Source organism: Oncorhynchus kisutch, linkage group LG1 (genome assembly GCF_002021735.2).
Source record: "Oncorhynchus kisutch isolate 150728-3 linkage group LG1, Okis_V2, whole genome shotgun sequence".
In the NCBI taxonomy this organism is placed as follows: domain Eukaryota; kingdom Metazoa; phylum Chordata; class Actinopteri; order Salmoniformes; family Salmonidae; genus Oncorhynchus; species Oncorhynchus kisutch.
Window position 1 is genome coordinate 40,421,384 of NC_034174.2, and position 17,537 is coordinate 40,438,920.

The window sequence follows — 17,537 nt, forward strand, 5'->3', positions numbered from 1 at the left end:
ATGTATTACCCCGAAACAAGAATATAGTTACACTGAAATTAAGGACTATCTAGGCAAGTAATGTTTTCATTGTTATTAATTATAACTTGTTACCATACTATGTAATTACAACTTTTGCTGTAATGTGGAGTGTTATGGTTTTGTTAATTTGGGCTGTGCTGTTCAATTAGACATGGGATGTAATGAGTGATCCCTGATGATAATAGCAATGATAAAGATGACTATAACCATATCATAATTGTGGGTTTGCTCCTAACAGGGGAGACCCGTGGGGTGGAGGAGATGGTGGTAGCCACAGAGGGTAGGCGTTTCGATGTGAGGCTGAAGGAGAGGCGGCGTTACGCTGTGTACTGGGAGCAGCCCCCCTCGGAGGTCAGGCGCTGCTCCTGGTTCCACAAAGGAGACAAGGATATCTCCTACACCCCTTACCCAGAGCACACCAGTCTCATTCTGGAGGTAGGACACAGTCTGAAACGACAACGTGTTCCCTATATAGTATACAGGGCCTGGACAATAGAAGTGCACTATATAGGTGCCATATCGGACACACACAAATGCCAATCATTACAAATTGATACAATATCTACCTTGATACCTTGGTGTTTATCTTTGTACCATAGTTTTGTGGGGCCAGTATTTACTTCTTTCTACCGTCTGAAAGGGGTATACTGCGGATTGGTAATGACCTTGTTAATCTGTCAATCAAAGCTTGGTAATATTGTCAATAACATATACAGTATGACTGACCGGGTTTGAACCTTGGTCAACCACATAACCCAATACTTGTGTTACCTCCCGGGGCTAATGCCTGGAGTGCAGGAGACCAGGGTCCGTTACATTTGCATCACTGTATTCACAGGAGGCTTACATGATATCAGTGACGCTGAATGACTGGACGAGGAAGTTAGAATTCCCCACTGGAGAAACGGTGGTGTTGCACAGCCGTATGGTATGACCCCCTCTCCCATCCATAACTGACATGTACAGAAGCACAGTATATCTTAGTGACACTATCTTACTGTCACTAGTACCTGCATGGTTTGTCTGTAGAGATGCAAATATTGGACTGTAAAATAAAATGCAACAAAGTTTCTATTCCTTGCTCTGTCTCCATTAGCTTATGACACAGCAACAGACAATCCCCTCGAAGTACAGGATAAGCTTCCCCTCTGCCTCTGAGCAAAGTCGACCCAGGACCGTCAAAAGGGGGCTGGAGGGTATTTCAATAGAGATACCTGAAGGTAAGCCCACAAATGTATAGGCCTACATCTTTACAATGGGCTTTGATTTCTACACCTCTGTGTGAGGTTGTCACACCTGTACTGTACTTCTATTTGTGTTTCATGCAAACAGTACTGGGAATTGGCCTGAACAATGGATCTTGCATTGTTTACAGAGAACTCAAGTTGTGGAGCATCCAATGCATTGGACCATGTGCACGATGGTATTTACATGACACCAAATTACAATTCCTTACACAGTAGACCCTATTTGTGTTGTTGGTCATTCAGGAGAACCTTACCAAGTCGACCACCTTGTCTTCATGGTACATGGCGTTGGCCCGGCCTGTGACATCCAGCTGCGTGGGGTCGTTGAATGTGGTGTGTGTATAACCTTTGACCCCTACCTCTAAAACTTTACCTTTACCTGCACTCTGCTTTTTCCCTTTTTCACAATTCATTTTTTTCTCACAGACATTCCCATACATTGATTAATGCAGACTTGATAGGTTAAGATGACCATATTACTTGAAACAAAAGGCCTACCAGTTAACTGTACCAACATGCCAAAGCATATCATAAACATACTAAAGCACTCTCTACCGCCTGTAGTGAATGATTTCCGCGATGCTTCACTCAGCCTGCTGAGCAGTCACTTCAAGCAGAGCCAAGATGGCACCCACATGGGCCGCGTGGAGTTCATTCCAATCAACTGGCACCGGGTGCTGCATGGGGACGCCACTGGGGTGGATGAGTAAGGCCTTGGACTGTTCCATCATTTGGCTTTGAGTGCTGTTTTTGTGTTGTTTGTTGTTTAAATCGTCTGTTATCTGGGTTTTGTGGTTTTTCACACAAACACACACACTAATACAATCATTCTTAACTTCCTCTTACCAACAGGGATATCCAGAGGATCACACTGCCCAGCATCAGTCGTCTGCGTCAGTTCAGCAACGGCACGGTGCTGGACCTGTTCTTCTACAACAGCCCCACCTACTGCAAGACCATCATAGACACCGTGGCCTCAGAGATCAACCGCCTCCACCACATATTCCTTCAGCGCCACCCACAATTCACTGGTGCAGTATCACTGACTGGACACAGTCTGGGTCAGTACCTCATAGACCTCTCCTAACTTTTTCTTCTGACTTTATTAGGAAAAACTGCACTCTTAGAAAAAAAGTTTCCAAAAGGTTTCTTCAGCTGTCCCCATAGGGGAACCCTTTTTGGTTACCAGGTAGAACTCTTTTGGGATATGTGTAGAACCCTCTGTGTAAAGGGTTCTACCTGGAACCAAAAAGGGTTCTTCAAAGGGTTCTCCTATGGGGAGAGCTGAAGAACCCTTTTTGGTTCCAGATAGTACCTTTTTTTCTAGGAGTGTAGTATTAATAACCATTATAGTAATTAATATTCTTTATTAATATGACTTTTCTAGGTTCTCTGATCCTCTTTGACCTTCTGACAAATCAAGAAATACATAACACAGATGAAAAGATAGTAAGTAGTAGGCAACTGACAAAATGTACAGCTACATTTTGGCCATGGCCACAACCACCAGCATATTTATTCTGATTAGCTCAATGTTGATCCTATATTTCTTCTGCTTCAGAGTAGCGTCAGCAGCCCAAGTGAAGCAACCTCCATTAACTTTGAGAGCTTTGAGGAAACACTTAGGAATTTCGGATTGGGCAAGTTTTTCCAAATGCTTACAAAGGAGCAAATGGACTTAGAATCACTGGTAAGCGTGTGTGTGTGTGTGTGTGTGTGTGTGTGTGTGTGTGTGTGTGTGTGTGTGTGTGTGTGTGTGTGTGTGTGTGTGTGTGTGTGTGTGTGTGTGACTTTCTAACTGTGTGTGTCCTCTGTCTATTGAGTAGACTCTCTGTTCGGAAACAGACTTGAAGGACTTGGGAATACCCTTGGGGCCTCGCAAGAAGATCATGTGCTTGTTGAAGAGATGGAGAGAGGTATGAAATCCTATCCACTTCCAAATGGTACCATTCATTGTCAAACATAGCCATCATGTGAAATTTTCCCCAAGCTTCTTTGATCTGACATTCCAGTCTATTGGATCTATTGTGCGTAGCTTCCTATCCGTATGTAGTCTTAACCCTGACGATATTCCATCCTAACTGTTTGTAAATGGGCTGCAAGCTGGAACCAGCAGCCTGATGAAGTTATATTGTTTAGATTGTTATTGGAGCTATCTAATTTATACATCCATCCTTCGGCCCAGAAACAGGAATCCAGGAAAGGAACGTCCCAGCCAGTTCCTGGCGTTCCAGGTGTGTATTCCCAGGTCCAAGAACAACCAACGCTCCTCTCAGACGCCCCCTCCACCAGCCCAGTGGATTACAAGTACTTTGACATTGGCATTGGCCAGGTAAACAAACAACAACAGTGACTGCATTCTGTAACATGTACACATGCACATACAGTGGAGCGAGAGAGAGAGCAATGCCATGGTGCACATATCTGCACATATGTGAAGTAGTACACAATTTTTGGGGACCTCTTATGGCTCGTGAGCACAACTTTCAGAATTACTGGCTAAAAAGTATACATTATTTTGTGTACAAAACCCAGTGAACAGATGATTTAAAAAACAAACAACACAAAAACAGCACTCTAAGCCAAATTATGGATTAAAGAGAATATATTTAATAGAATGTCTTGATGCAGTTATTACAACTGAAAATCTAAATGAATTAAATAAAATTTTAAAATGTTGGTGAGTTTTGATATCCATGCTTAGTTCCAGAAAGTGAAGAAATATATCAGAATTTATACATGGAGCATACTGAATTAGTATTAATCATGTACCCCTGCCCTTCCTGCCCAGGTGTCCATTGTGTACCCTCAGCTGGCCTTCCAGCCGCAGGCCTTCTTTGCCTTGGGTTCTCCTATAGGGATGTTCCTAACGGTGCGCGGCCTGAAGAGGATCGACCCCAAATACAGCCTCCCCACCTGCAAGAGCTTCTACAACATCTTCCATCCAGTATGTTTATGGATCATATGTTAGTAAAAATGCTTATTGGAGCTAAAGTCAATCAAAGCCATGAATATTCATAAGGACCTGACAATGTGTTTTTCCTCCTTGCAGTTTGACCCGGTGGCCTTCAGGATTGAGCCCATGGTGGTGACTCCAGGGGTGGACCTGCCCCCAATGCTAATCCCACATCACAAGGGCAGGAAGAGGATGCATCTCGGTGAGACCTGAGGCGTGAAGCTTTGATCTGAACATTACAGAAACATTTCAAGATATGGTAGCCCCCATATGTCATGAGCTTTTTGTTAAGACCCTAAGCGAGCATTACTAAAGCTCTGACCTGCCTGATCATTTAAAACACTGACCTACATCGTTGCTATCCAATGAGCATGTGGAAACTTTCATTCACCTTGTGCTCCCATGCAGTGACCCTGTGTTGACATTGTGTCCCCCAGAGCTGAAAGACAGCTTGAAGCGAGTCAGCTCAGATCTGCTGCTCTCCATCAGTACTCTGCGTGGTGTGTGGCAGACCCTCACCACGCTACCTGTCAACACACTGCCCCCAGCGGCCAGTGTAGGAACCACAGCTGCACTGCCACCTCAGGAGTCAGAAGGTGAGAGATTGGTCTCATTTATTTATTACTTTAGTTCGCTCATTAATTTATTCACTCATTTATTAGGAACCATGTGCAATGGTTTTCCTTACATGCATTACTTTATTCTTCATATTCCACAAAAAAATGTCACTATTGTTACTCTAGTAATTACATCATTACTAAACAGGTAGGCCTTTAAAAGCAACTTAATGTAATATAATTCTTTTTTCGGTGTAATTTGTCCTTTGTGTGACATGTTTTTTGTATGTACTATGAGTATTATCATGTTACCACTGCCTGCAACCAAATGTCCCTTTATTTTTTATTTGACCTTTTATTAATACAGGTTTTTTTCATTGAGATAACATTGGACCTGGTCCAATAGCAGCAGGGGGAACATTGTTTCAGACAAAACAACTTACATACACTAACACAATGTTAAACAAAACTATAAACACACATACAGCACAACAATTACATATTACTTTAAAAACACGAAAGTCTTGACTAAAAACAGCTGTCCTAAAGACAAAAAGGAGACAATAGCATTTGAACTGTGTTAGCGGAATGTTCCATCAATACTCTTTTCCAGGTAGTAGGGCCCAAAACGGTACCGTCTCACCTACAGAGATGAAGAATATCAGTTTTGGAATGTTGAATGGTGGACGTCGGTTTGATTACGTCCTTCAAGAGAAACCCCTAGAGAGCTTCAATGAGTATCTGTTTGCCATCCAGAGCCATCTCTGCTACTGGTAATAACAACTGAGCTAGTGTTGACTCTGACTCATGCTGTATTGAACAAGCTTACATGTTTTCTTTAGCTTTCTGCAGTATCTCATGTTTTCTTGTGTGTTTCAGGGATTCTGAGGATACCGTGTTGCTGCTTTTGAGAGAAATCTATGAGGGGAAGGGAATCCTTCTCTAGCTTCTCCAAATGTCCATGTAAAGCAGGGGTGGGCAATTCCAGTCCTCGAGGGCCTGATCAGTGTCACAGTTTTGCCCCAGCTAACACACCTGACTCCAATAAACACCTAATCATGATATTCGGTTTAGAATCCAATTTGATTAGTCAGCTGTGTTTGCTAGGGATGGAGAAAAAGTGTGAGGCCAATCAGGCCCAGGAGGACTGGAGACTGGAGTCCTCCCTGATGTAAAGGATGGATCTTTTGAGTTGTGTATCTACTAGAGGAGACTCTGGATGCATCACATTTTTATGGCTTCATTTGTATTTATTTTTCTGTCAAGTGTATTGAGGCTTCTGGTAAATGCACTTTGAATAAATGGTGATTTTTAATCTGAATTGTGATTTGATCTGGAGATGGCAAATTTACATAAACTGTTATTTTTGGTGATACCTAATGCACTGTTTGCATAAGAATGCATTTAAAATGTACTGTAGGATTATGGGCTTGTTCTAATTTGTTTACAAATATGGAAACTGTGACCAACTTTTAATTAAAGCTGCTATTCTGCTTATTCACACTTTTTGCTGGACCATGTCCTAGTTGCAATTTAGCACGTGTGTGTGTGTGTGTGTGTGTCTGTGTCTGTTTACTTTCAGCAAATTATGAACAACAGAAATAAATCCTGCAAGGATTTGACTGTTTTCTGCAGCCAATAGGCTTATCTAATAGCTACTGTAGACTCCATGCCACACTGTTGCCTATTTAGCCTTGCTCTCCAAAGAGAGGTGACCACTCATTGTGTTCCTATCTGTAAGATTCATTGTAGTACATTAACCGACTGTGTCTTTAAGTCACATTCCTGGCACATAGCCGCCAGAAAGTTAATTTCCCATTTATCCGCGTCACCCACCGCGTGGAATATACGCCACAGGGCAGTTCTCTTTGAAGAACGCGTTGGGACATTGGACTGCCCATCACATCGTGCTTTGCAAGGAACGTTTTCATAGTGAAGAAAATAACTTCATAACACCATCTGTGACGTTTCTTGAAAGTTGGGTTGCGGATTTATCCGGTAAATTCACTGGAAAGGTAGGCCATTTAACTTTTGGACTATTGGCTATAATCGCCAGCTCTGTGTTGACTGTTTTTGCCTGTAAAAATGTAAAGCGCTATACTGTTAGATCGATTGTGATACCGTTGTGTTATGTATCGTGATGGTATCTACTAAAATGTAAGATCACATAACAAATTTGGAATATTAATTATATTACATTTTGAAGTATAATTTTGCTTTAAAAGTTATTTAACTCACTTTGGCACAAGATCATGGGCGACATGACAATACTTGAATGTTATGTTGAAAGTCACACAGCGTATGTGCAGACACCAAAGACTAGGCTATAACGTAAACTCGTACATCGCCTTGATCCGTACAATTGCCCTTATTTTAGCGCCCCAAAAACGTAATACTTCCAGATCAACTGTAATGTCAATAGCATTGTAAAGCACAATTTCTCCCCTTTCCAACAGAATCAATTACATGACCTAAACGCTGCCCGTTTCTGCATAATTCAAGCAGGCAATGAGCCCCATCGGGTCTTTTTAATAGTGAGAAGGAGAGATGCTGTGTGGGAAAATGGCTTTTTTTCACTCGATCTGTCCAACTTATCACCTTATCGCCTCTAAAATGTAAATAAAACACTATAAAGAGTTTATATAACGTGTCATTACATACCTATTTGAAGGTTTGTGTCGAATTTGAGGATGCTAAAGTGACCTTAGAAGTAAACAGCAGCTTGTAGAATGATGATCGCTTGCAATGATGACGCAAAAAATGACTAGGTATCCCCCTTACCCCGTCACTGTCCATTTATTGTTTTTAAAGAATGAGAGAAATTGAAAGACAGAGATAGTTGCAATGTAACGGAGGGTCCGTTTTTTCAACTTTTCTCCAATACTATAGAGCCATTACCATGTCGATCAACGCTTGAATAGAAACCTAGTTCACTCCCCCGATTTTGAAGTCAACACAGTCGCTACAGTCCCATTAGTTTTCTTTGTAGCCTCGTTTGAATGTTGCGGTTGCATCATTTGTACAGAATGGGGTGAGTTTACGTTAATCGCAATATCTACTTATAGAGTAACGTTCCATGAGAGCAATTCATTTTTAAAACATTATTTGAAACCATAGTCTCATCTGTTCAAGTTTCCTATGAATCATACATGGACTCACACAGGCCCTGTAGTTTCTTGTTGGATATATAGTTGTGTTTTATAGAAAGTAGGCTATTATGACCATGTAAAGTCAGTTAGCATAAGATCACACAAGTTGGCCAGTCATGACTGTTAATTTGTTGTGTCATGATTATAACAGTTTTTTTGTAGCCCATATAACATAGGTTCAAGTAAAGTGCAACCACATAGGGGAATCAATGGAGCAAATGCATCACGTTACATTTTCACATGCAAATATCTTGTTATTTCTATAACATATAGGTTATCAGTAGTCCCCGAGGAATGAGCCTCAATGAGAGCAAAATATGTCTTCCACTGAATCATCCTTCTTTTTGTAGCCTGTCCATTCTGCTTGAATCACATGTAATTCCTCATTTTCCAAAACTCTGCATTAACTGTCTAGATGGGGGTTCTGGCAAGGGAGGATTACTATTCAAGCATTTATCCTTTTAATGACTTTCTTTCACTCTTACAGTGTGAGAGTCTGGCAATGTTATAAGCTCTTTAACTCTGGAAACAACTAGCTGAGCTGACACCACAGCCGGTGTTGTGGATCATGTGTGAGCACTGCTAGTTAGTACTTTTTCATGCCCTGTTGTTTTCGACTTTTCTAACACGTTTGTACACGTTTGTATTGTGTTTATGTAAGTCTTATTCAACCACGGGATAATTCATCCCTGCTCTAATTAAACACACTTGAAATGCTTTCCTTTATTTGGATGAAAAAGGAAGGCTGTGAAATTAAAAAGTCTGAACCAGATTTTTGTGGGGGCAGCCCATTATTTACCTAACACCATTAGTTCATGTTTGAGTGCAGTGGCTTTTTATTTTTTTTAAATTTTTTTAACCTTTATTTTAACTAGGCAAGTCAGTTAAGAACAAATTCTTATTTTCAATGACGGCCTAGGAACAGTGGGTTAACTGCCTGTTCAGGGCCAGAACGACAGATTTGTACCTTGTCAGCTCGGGGATTTGAACTTGCACGAGGCTACCCTGCCGCCCCGGCTTAGGGCTTAGGTTTCTGCAGGACAGGTTTGATTGAATTCTAGGCTAACACAGCCAGGCTGCACTGTTTCAACCCTGCTAGTAAGAAAAACCCATCTGACTGAAAGGTGACTTCATGTAAGGGCAGGTAGCTTGAGATTCTTTGAAGTATGGGAGCTAATAAGAGGACTGGAGGATAGAGTGATAATGTCACTCTATCTGAACAATGTAGAGGGGTTCTAAACCTGGGTTTTGGTCAAGGATTTCACTTTCGCATGTACACATACACGCACACGCACGCACTCACAACACAACAGTGTATTTGCTTTTCTCAAAATGTGATTCTCACATAGTTTGATTAATCATTCGATTTATTGTGGATATTGTCTATCAACAGGAAATTCTTTCCACAGATTTTCCACTTGTTGACCAATGACCAACGTTCCAGTAGCCAACACAAGGCAAGGCTCAACCGTACACACACAGCACTATACATAAGGCAATGTAAAGTCTGTCTGAAGTGAACAGGGTGCTACTCATGGCTTACACACGCTCACACACACTGACACACACACACAATCCTCCTTCACCGCACACAAAAACAGCGTATATCCCAGAAAGAGCACAGCTCAGACGGAGGGTTAAAAACTGACAACCAGTGTGCTGGAACGTTCATTTCCTTCCATGGGTTTTCTTTCAGTTACATGACTGAATGAATACGAGTGAAGAACTCATAGAAACAATACATTTTGGCTTACTGGTTGCCTCGAACTTGCATTCACATTGCATCATGTGCTGTAGTGTTTTGCCATTTCTGAGGCCCTCAGAGCTGGAAGGAAGATGAGGTCACTCTCAGACACACCCCAGGCAGAGGCTGAGGCTCAGCTGAACAGGAAGTGGGGGTTAAATGGGCAGGAGCAGCCAACATATGGCTGTGTCTGAAAATGTTACTAAATGCCAAAGCTTTTCTTCCTCCGTCATTTTCTTTCTGAATTCCTCTCAAAGCTCATTGAAGGAGGTCAGAGGGGGGATCCTCTCCTCCAATTGGCTTTGAGAGGAATTGAGGAAACAGGGCTGGAGAAAGTAAGGATTTGACGGCACATAATAGTTTTAGGTACAGCCCCAGTCCGCTCTTTCACATGTGGAATGGAAGCACGCTGCGGTTTCTGGGAATCAAAAGAAATTCCCACAAATGTTCCCATTTTGGAGAACTGGAATGTAGAAGTTATCTTGGGAGGTGAAGGAATCCCATTTAATGTAATCCATTTATATTGAGCTCATGAGGCCTACCCTGTTGAGTAACACTAGGGGATAACAATGGATTATGTGATCACTATTATAAAAGAATCATTGTAATATGTGAGCAGGCAGTATTAGAAAAGGGAGTTACAGGGAGAGATTCCCAGACTACCATGACCCTGCCATTTATAGACTTGTGGTTGTGGAAGGGACTTCAGGAGCGTGTTGTTTTTAAGTGTTTCCCCTAGCAGTTTGGCTGCGCTGATGTGGGTGAGTTATCATTTGTTGAGTAGGAAGTGCTAGGGAGACGTTGAATCAACACTGTGCTGTTTCACATCCACGCATTGCTCATGGTCCCCTGCCTCTCAATGGAAATGCTGAGTAAGACTGCACTGTCACTGCCCCTGGCCAGGATGTACTGTAGGCCTACACCAGATGTGTCTGATCTGTGTGTGAGGTTGCCTAGTAACCTCCCCATCATAACACCTTTAAACATGTACGGAATGGATTTGGATCCCTTTAACATGATGTCACATTAGACCCACACTAGTGGTCATTATTAGTTCCATCGTGGCAAATAAGCCGACTGTATGAGTAGGGGAGTCAACGTCCCTAAAAGCAAGTACACTATAAAGTGTCAAAAACGTTCTGTAATTATGATGTTGAAGATCTTGATGACAAACCTTGGGAAATCATGTCATGCCTGTAACAACTACCAACAATGTTTGAACGGAGCTGAAGGTTGGGGCTAATAACAACAAGATAACTAATGTAAAACATACTGTGTCTGTAAAAAAGTACATAGGTTCTGTACTTTTTTGAAAGAGCACAGTTTGAAAGATATGACAAATAGAAATCAAAATGGATGGACATCATAAATATATGGGAGGGGTAGAGGAAAGACAAGAGTTAAAAACAAACAAAATAAAACGATTGTAAAATAAACTGTGTCCATAAACTGTATATAGTATGTATAAGCTGGAAATACAGGCCTAAATGTTGTTGTTCACTAGTTTGCTCCAATTGGGGGAGGGGTGGTAGGTTTGGAGGGTAATAAAGGAAATATATATATTTTTAAAGATCCGTATATATATATATATATATATATATATATATATATATATATATATATATATGTGTGTGTGTGTGTGTGTGTGTGTATATATCTGCAAAATAATATATTTGGGGGATTGGAAGTGATGCAGACAATTACATTGATACAATCTATCTGCAATATTTTAAAGTTGATCAACCCCCTAACCCCAAAAAACTATGCCATTTATCTTAGTTTACCACTAGATGTCAGGCTGTTCATTCATACGTAGTCTTTGCTGACATTTCTTGTCAACCTGTTTAATGCCGCTATATGTAATAACATACAGTCCCGAACTGATTACAGTAAAATAACGATTCACTAAATTGGTTCTCAAAAGGATGGATGGATAAAAAGTTGAAGCAAATTCATTTCAAGCAGTGTTTGATTTGATGTTCTTAAACATGTAACTGAACGTGAAAATGATCTATGAAGATCATTGAGCCTCTTTGAAAATAAGTCTAATTGTTCTGTGAAAGCAAGGTGGTGAGGTGGCAATGCCATGCCGTGTGCTAAAAGGCTATCTTTGTCATCAGTATTGGGACGAACTGCACAGACAAATAGTCCTCCTACCATGATGCTATTATTGGTCAATGAAGATGTGTTCTTCTTCTTACTGTATCTCTGATAGGTAGTGTCTGTAGGAAACATGGTTAGGTATGTCTGTAGCAGAGAGTTTTTACCTTTAATGGCTAGCTATGCATCTCTAGTATGCAATCCGTACAGTAGAGATGGCTAGGTGTGTGTGTGTGTGTGTGCGTGTGTGTGTGATAGAGAGGTGTCTGCTATTTATGACTACAATGTGACAGTGACCTCACTTTGACCTTTATTATTATGCACAGGTCACCGGAGCAGCATTGTGGCAATGTTGTTACAGTGCTAAGGAAATCGTGCTAATGTTTTCAGGGATTGACATTAAGGTCTGAAAGGTCATTTTTGGGTTGCCCGATGATTATGATTATTTCGTTTGCACGAAAATACAAAGTAGCTGGAAGACGACCAGACTTACTTCATTTTGGTTGTTATCAGTAAACAAAAAATCACAGACCCAATGGGGCAACCACGGAGCAGTCTCAACTTGCGTGACCATTCAGGTCACTCGCCTCAGGCAATAGGGCAACCCTGTGTTTTGTATTTTCTGACACTTGAAACTACTGATGAATTCATGAATTGATTGAATTAACACTACCCATTGTTCCCACGAGGGCTCTTCATGAATGAATAGAATTCATTCACTTTCGAAACTGATTGTGTTCAACAGGATTTGACTGCCCAACCCTGCCAGATAGACTGTTAATCTGAAATGAGGCATTATGCTGTGGTAAATTAAAAGCAACTAAAAGGATTAGTCAGTGTGAGCAGTGGAACCTGTTTTTGCTGGCTCGTGTTAGCTTGAATCCTGAAACAAAGTTGCCTTAAAGTTTTCCCATGGTTCTTTGACAAACAGATATGAGGTATTGGTTTTATTCATGGCATTGATCCAGTGTGGGTTCATAACTGTAAGAAAGGAAGTACATCTTGTGTTACATATGTCTTCTCCTTGTCACACCAAGCTGCATCGTTTGTCTTACTGTATGCTAACACATATTTTTTGTTCACGCTAAAGATCACATATCTGTGCAAAAAAGTACCGTAACATTTGAAATAGATGGGAAAAGCATCTATTCCAACGGGGTTCCAAGTACCACAACTCGCAATCACATTGCAGGAATTGCATGCAATGCATTTTGGTCAGATAATCACTCCCTGATAAGGGATGGATTAAAATGGACATGGGGGAAAATGGAGGGAAATGGGGGAGGGTCATGCCTTTTCAATTTCAATCAAGGGGAGGGTTTGGGTATTTAAAAAACAAACTAGTCCAGGGGAGGGTCATGTCATTTGTGATTGATGACATTTCAATATTTCTCAGTGTTTTAGAATTAGTTGCTTATTAGGCTATATATCGGCGACTATAGGCGATTTAGTGTGGTCACAATCAAATGATCCATAGCCTATAGGCTACGAAGTGCATGCTGGGAGAAGCACAGAGCAAGGTTCCATTTCTAAGATAGCTGCTGGGATGGTGTAAATAAAAGTAGGTTGCATGACATGATATTCCAACCCTGAGCCCCGGCCTGCTCTGCTCTTGCTGATCAAAAAACGTTTTTGTGTGCTGCTTAACCTATAGCTGTGCTGTGTAGGGCTACAGTGGCAGTTCAGGAGAAGAGTCAAAGGTTTCTTTCGATTTTCTTTTAAATGATTAGACCTTGTGCGCAGACTAGCCTATGGCCTATTTTCTCTTCAGTTTGAGAAGGGGAGCGTGAAGTTGAGAAGGAGGACCAGAGGTCAACTTTGATAGCTTGCTACAATAGATTTTTATTAAAAACAACATGTTTCTTGCCCATGATCTATTCATCAGAGTTACTGTCCTCACAATAAGCCAGATTCAAGTAACTTACATTGTGGTGCTGAAACTTGAAGCGGTAGCCACGGCACAATCAATAGGAAATGGACAGCTCATGGTGCTGCAGTAGGCAAAATCGAGAAGGTATAATTCAGTTCATCGTCTTCATTAGGCTATAGGCTGCTATATCCATGGATTTGTCGGTCAATTCCTCCATCCACCATGTAGTCTTGAAATAGCCTGGCTCCATGTCAGTGAAGGGCTGTTAAGTTAAAATCAAGACTCGAATTGAGCTGGTATGGCTTAGGCCTAAGAAAATGGCTAAAAGCACAGGCCTATCCCTTGTTAGCTTAAGATTGTGAAGAAAATAAAACAGATCTGATGATATAAAGTGATCTATAACAGCACGTTGGGCCACAATGCTTTATGCTAGAAACAAGGTATAAAATGCCCACGTAAGATGTCACTCCGATGCATATGGTGATATCGTTGTTTCCTTTCTTTTCATTCAGAGGCTGAGCTACAACCTTCTATAGCCAAGGAGACAAAAACATGACTTGGCTTGGGAGGTAATCTAATTCTGTCACTATCAATTGATTAAGCTATTCACTTTCTGCTCAGTAGAAGATGTTTAAACACAGACAGCTTTCAGTGAAACACTTGTGAAATCTCGTTGGGTTAAGCCACGGAAGAAGAGTAGCCAGCAGTTAAAGTTGGCATTTTTCTGCATTGGTAGGCCTACTCTGTCTGGGGTGGAAAGGTAGGCTTACTGTCTGGAGTGGAAAGGTAGGCCTACTCTGTCTGGGGTGGAAAGGTAGGCCTACTCTGTCTGGGGTGGAAAGGTAGGCCTACTCTGTCTGGGGTGGAAAGGTAGGCCTACTCTGTCTGGGGTGGAAAGGTAGGCCTACTGTCTAGAGTGGAAAGGTAGGCCTACTCTGTCTGGGTTGGAAAGGTAGGCCTACTCTGTCTGGAGTGGAAAGGTAGGCCTACTCTGTCTGGTGTGGAAAGGTAGTCCTACTCTGTCTGGAGTGGAAAGGTAGGCCTACGGAAAGGTAGGCCTACTCTGTCTGGAGTGGAAAGGTAGTCCTACTCTGTCTGGTGTGGAAAGGTAGGCCTACTCTGTCTGGGGTGGAAAGGTAGGCCTACTCTGTCTGGGGTGGAAAGGTAGGCCTACTCTGTCTGGGGTGGAAAGGTAGGCCTACTGTCTAGAGTGGAAAGGTAGGCCTACTCTGTCTGGGTTGGAAAGGTAGGCCTACTCTGTCTGGAGTGGAAAGGTAGGCCTACTCTGTCTGGTGTGGAAAGGTAGTCCTACTCTGTCTGGAGTGGAAAGGTAGGCCTACGGAAAGGTAGGCCTACTCTGTCTGGAGTGGAAAGGTAGTCCTACTCTGTCTGGTGTGGAAAGGTAGGCCTACTCTGTCTGGAGTGGAAAGGTAGGCCTTCTCTGTCTGGAGTGGAAAGGTGGGCCTAACTCTTGAAAGTACCATGCTCAGATTCATAATGACGTCTCAGATTTAATTATTTCCAAACAGGGACAATTTCGTTTGCAAACAATACACACTGATTTAGCATTGGAGAAATAAGATAAGATGAACACAGGCCTATCTCTCTGTCCATTCTTAACCTGTAATTTTGGTAATTTGTGGGGTATTAAAAACATATTCTGCTAATATGTACAATTATGTAGAATTGCATGAAATGTTTATAAAATGCTTTTTTCTCCCGATTGACCTGCAAATACAATGATAGATTCATGCAATGCTTTTAATATAAAGGAGATCTTTCCAACCCTGCTCTTGTCCATGGTGGTCTACGAACCCACAACCTTCTGGCCTGCAGCCCTGTGTGCTATTAAAATGTCTGCGTTGCCATGTAATGTTTACAGGACGGATAACAGTTTCTAAAACTGCATATCTAAAGCTCTGGTCTGTCCCGGAAGTGAGGGTAAACGGTATACATATTCTCTGCTATCCACTTGGTTTCTAATGATTATTTTGGGTATAGGGGATGGGTCGATTGTATTTTTTTTTCAAGCGTTCAGGGAGGGTTTAGGTCAAATATATTTGTATGTTTTTCTCAAGGTAGGGTCATCCATTTTCATTTCAGAGAAGTCCGATTTTCTCCATGTAATAAATTCTGTTCACTCCCTAACTGTAATGCTTTGAATGACTGGACTGCTGTTGACATTTAGATTGGAGTCAAAACATGGAACCATCCATCCTTGCTCAACAGGTTGAACCAGAAGTAAGTAACACCATGTCGTCACATCAAGCAGAGTCCTGTTTGCTCTAATGAGTTGTTGTGTGCCTGCTATCTGGGGTCCCAAATGGAACCCCTATTCCTTAATATGGTCTTCTAATTTTGAACAGAGCCATATGGATAGGACACTATAGTAATAGTAGTACACTATAGTATAGGGAATGGGGCGCCATTTAGGACGCAACCTGGGTTATCCCCACATGACATCACTTTATGACGAAGAAACTTGACCTGGTTTACGTACTGTACCTTCTAGCCTCCTTCCTTGATTGTCCCCACCTGGATTTAGTATAGTGTGCAATAACTCCCAGTCGAATGTTTACCACAGTCTGTTCCCTGGTGTTTGCGCGTGTGCGCGTGTGTGTGCGTGAGGTGAAGGAGGAGGGGACAAGGAGAAAAAGAAAGAAGTAAAGGGAGGGAATGAGGGAGCAATAAGTCTGTGGGAGGGAGGAGGCTTGGGCCAGAAGAGAGAGCCTGGCAGGATATCAGGGCTGTTTCAGATGGACATTGCAGCGTCATTCACTGCAGCAGTAGTGAGAGAAACACGGATGGGACAGTAGGCTGGCTAACTTGACCTGGGATGACCCACACCCACACACACACACGTGCACACTTAAAAGGAGCACGCACTTGTATAGACTTACAGACAGACAGGTAAAGACCCAGTTCCCTCAGAGGGGTAAAGAAAGCTGCTGTCAACATGGGGGGCTCTCAGTCCCAACAGAAGAAGACTGGAGGGGCAGCAAACTCAACCAAGAGGAAGACAAGTAACATGTGAGTGAAGTAATTGTTCTCTAATACCTGTACTTACAGTAACAGCAATGGAAGTTTGACTACTGTCTAATAACAGTACTTCTACAGAGGCGTGTCAAAATGGCCTCACTCAGTTGTGGAGTGGACTATTTTAGATTAGCTATTGGGTCAATGATATTCATGCTGAATGTTTCAGGAGCTATTGTTTGTCAGAAGTTGTGGCGTCTTGTAGGCGGAATTGACGGTGTACTTGGATGTTCTGGTTTGTCAACTTTGTTGTGGCCTGACGAGGGAAGAAGCTATGAATAGGCTATGATGCATTTGTGACCTGTCACAGTGTTTGTTGACCAGAAAGGAAGTAGCTTAAAACATAGTATATTCTTTGTGTCGGGGAGACTTTAGCTAATCAATGTCTACATTTAAACTATTACAGTATAACAATATCATCACTATGCTATATTTTACGGATTGATAGTGTAACGTAACGATACAGTCTTTGCTAGTTATGTGTCTTATTATTCAAATCGATTGATACATATAATGACGAGGTAGCTGTGGGAAATGGATGGAGATGAGTTGCTTGTTATGCTGTGTAATATAGGAGTTATGCTGTGTAATATAGGAGTTATGCTGTGTATTATACGAGTTATACTGTTTATTATACAAGTTATACTGTGTATTATAAGAGTTACACTGTGTATTATAAGAGTTATACTGTGTATTATAAGCATAAACTATAAGCAAACAGTCAGTGTATGCAGCGAGTTGTCACCTCCATGTGTTTAATACTAGTGTGAATGAATGGTCTGTTCAGACAAGCTCTTGCACACACATGCAAATATTCACACACCCTCACTCACTCAATGATAAGGCTTCAAACAGCC

General features: G+C 41.7%; 2 protein-coding genes across 3 annotated transcripts in view; both read left to right on the top strand.

Moving 5' to 3' along the window:
* The first annotated feature begins 172 nt into the window (after positions 1–172).
* Positions 173–6,268, top strand: LOC109871701 (phospholipase DDHD2-like). The gene is made up of 16 exons (XM_031835447.1): positions 173–179; positions 260–456; positions 860–949; positions 1,118–1,241; positions 1,512–1,601; positions 1,833–1,974; positions 2,121–2,329; positions 2,656–2,717; positions 2,830–2,958; positions 3,095–3,184; positions 3,454–3,600; positions 4,060–4,215; positions 4,321–4,426; positions 4,662–4,820; positions 5,395–5,554; positions 5,661–6,268. The coding sequence occupies exons 1-16, from the start codon at positions 173–175 to the stop codon at positions 5,725–5,727; spliced, it is 1,935 nt and encodes a 644-aa protein (XP_031691307.1). The 3' UTR covers positions 5,728–6,268.
* A 374-nt stretch (positions 6,269–6,642) lies between these two features.
* Positions 6,643–17,537, top strand: part of LOC109893889 (transforming acidic coiled-coil-containing protein 1) — a 38,746-nt gene continuing 27,851 nt past the window's right edge. Inside the window, exon 1 of one of the 2 annotated variants that reach the window (XM_020487108.2) lies at positions 6,643–6,796. Coding sequence is in view for 1 of the 2 variants with exons in the window: in XM_020487104.2 (XP_020342693.1) it covers positions 16,601–16,674 (74 nt within the window). In the remaining variant the exon portion in view is untranslated. Of the gene's footprint in view, positions 6,797–16,368; positions 16,675–17,537 lie in introns of those variants that run through there. The other variant, XM_020487104.2, reaches the window with a different exon arrangement.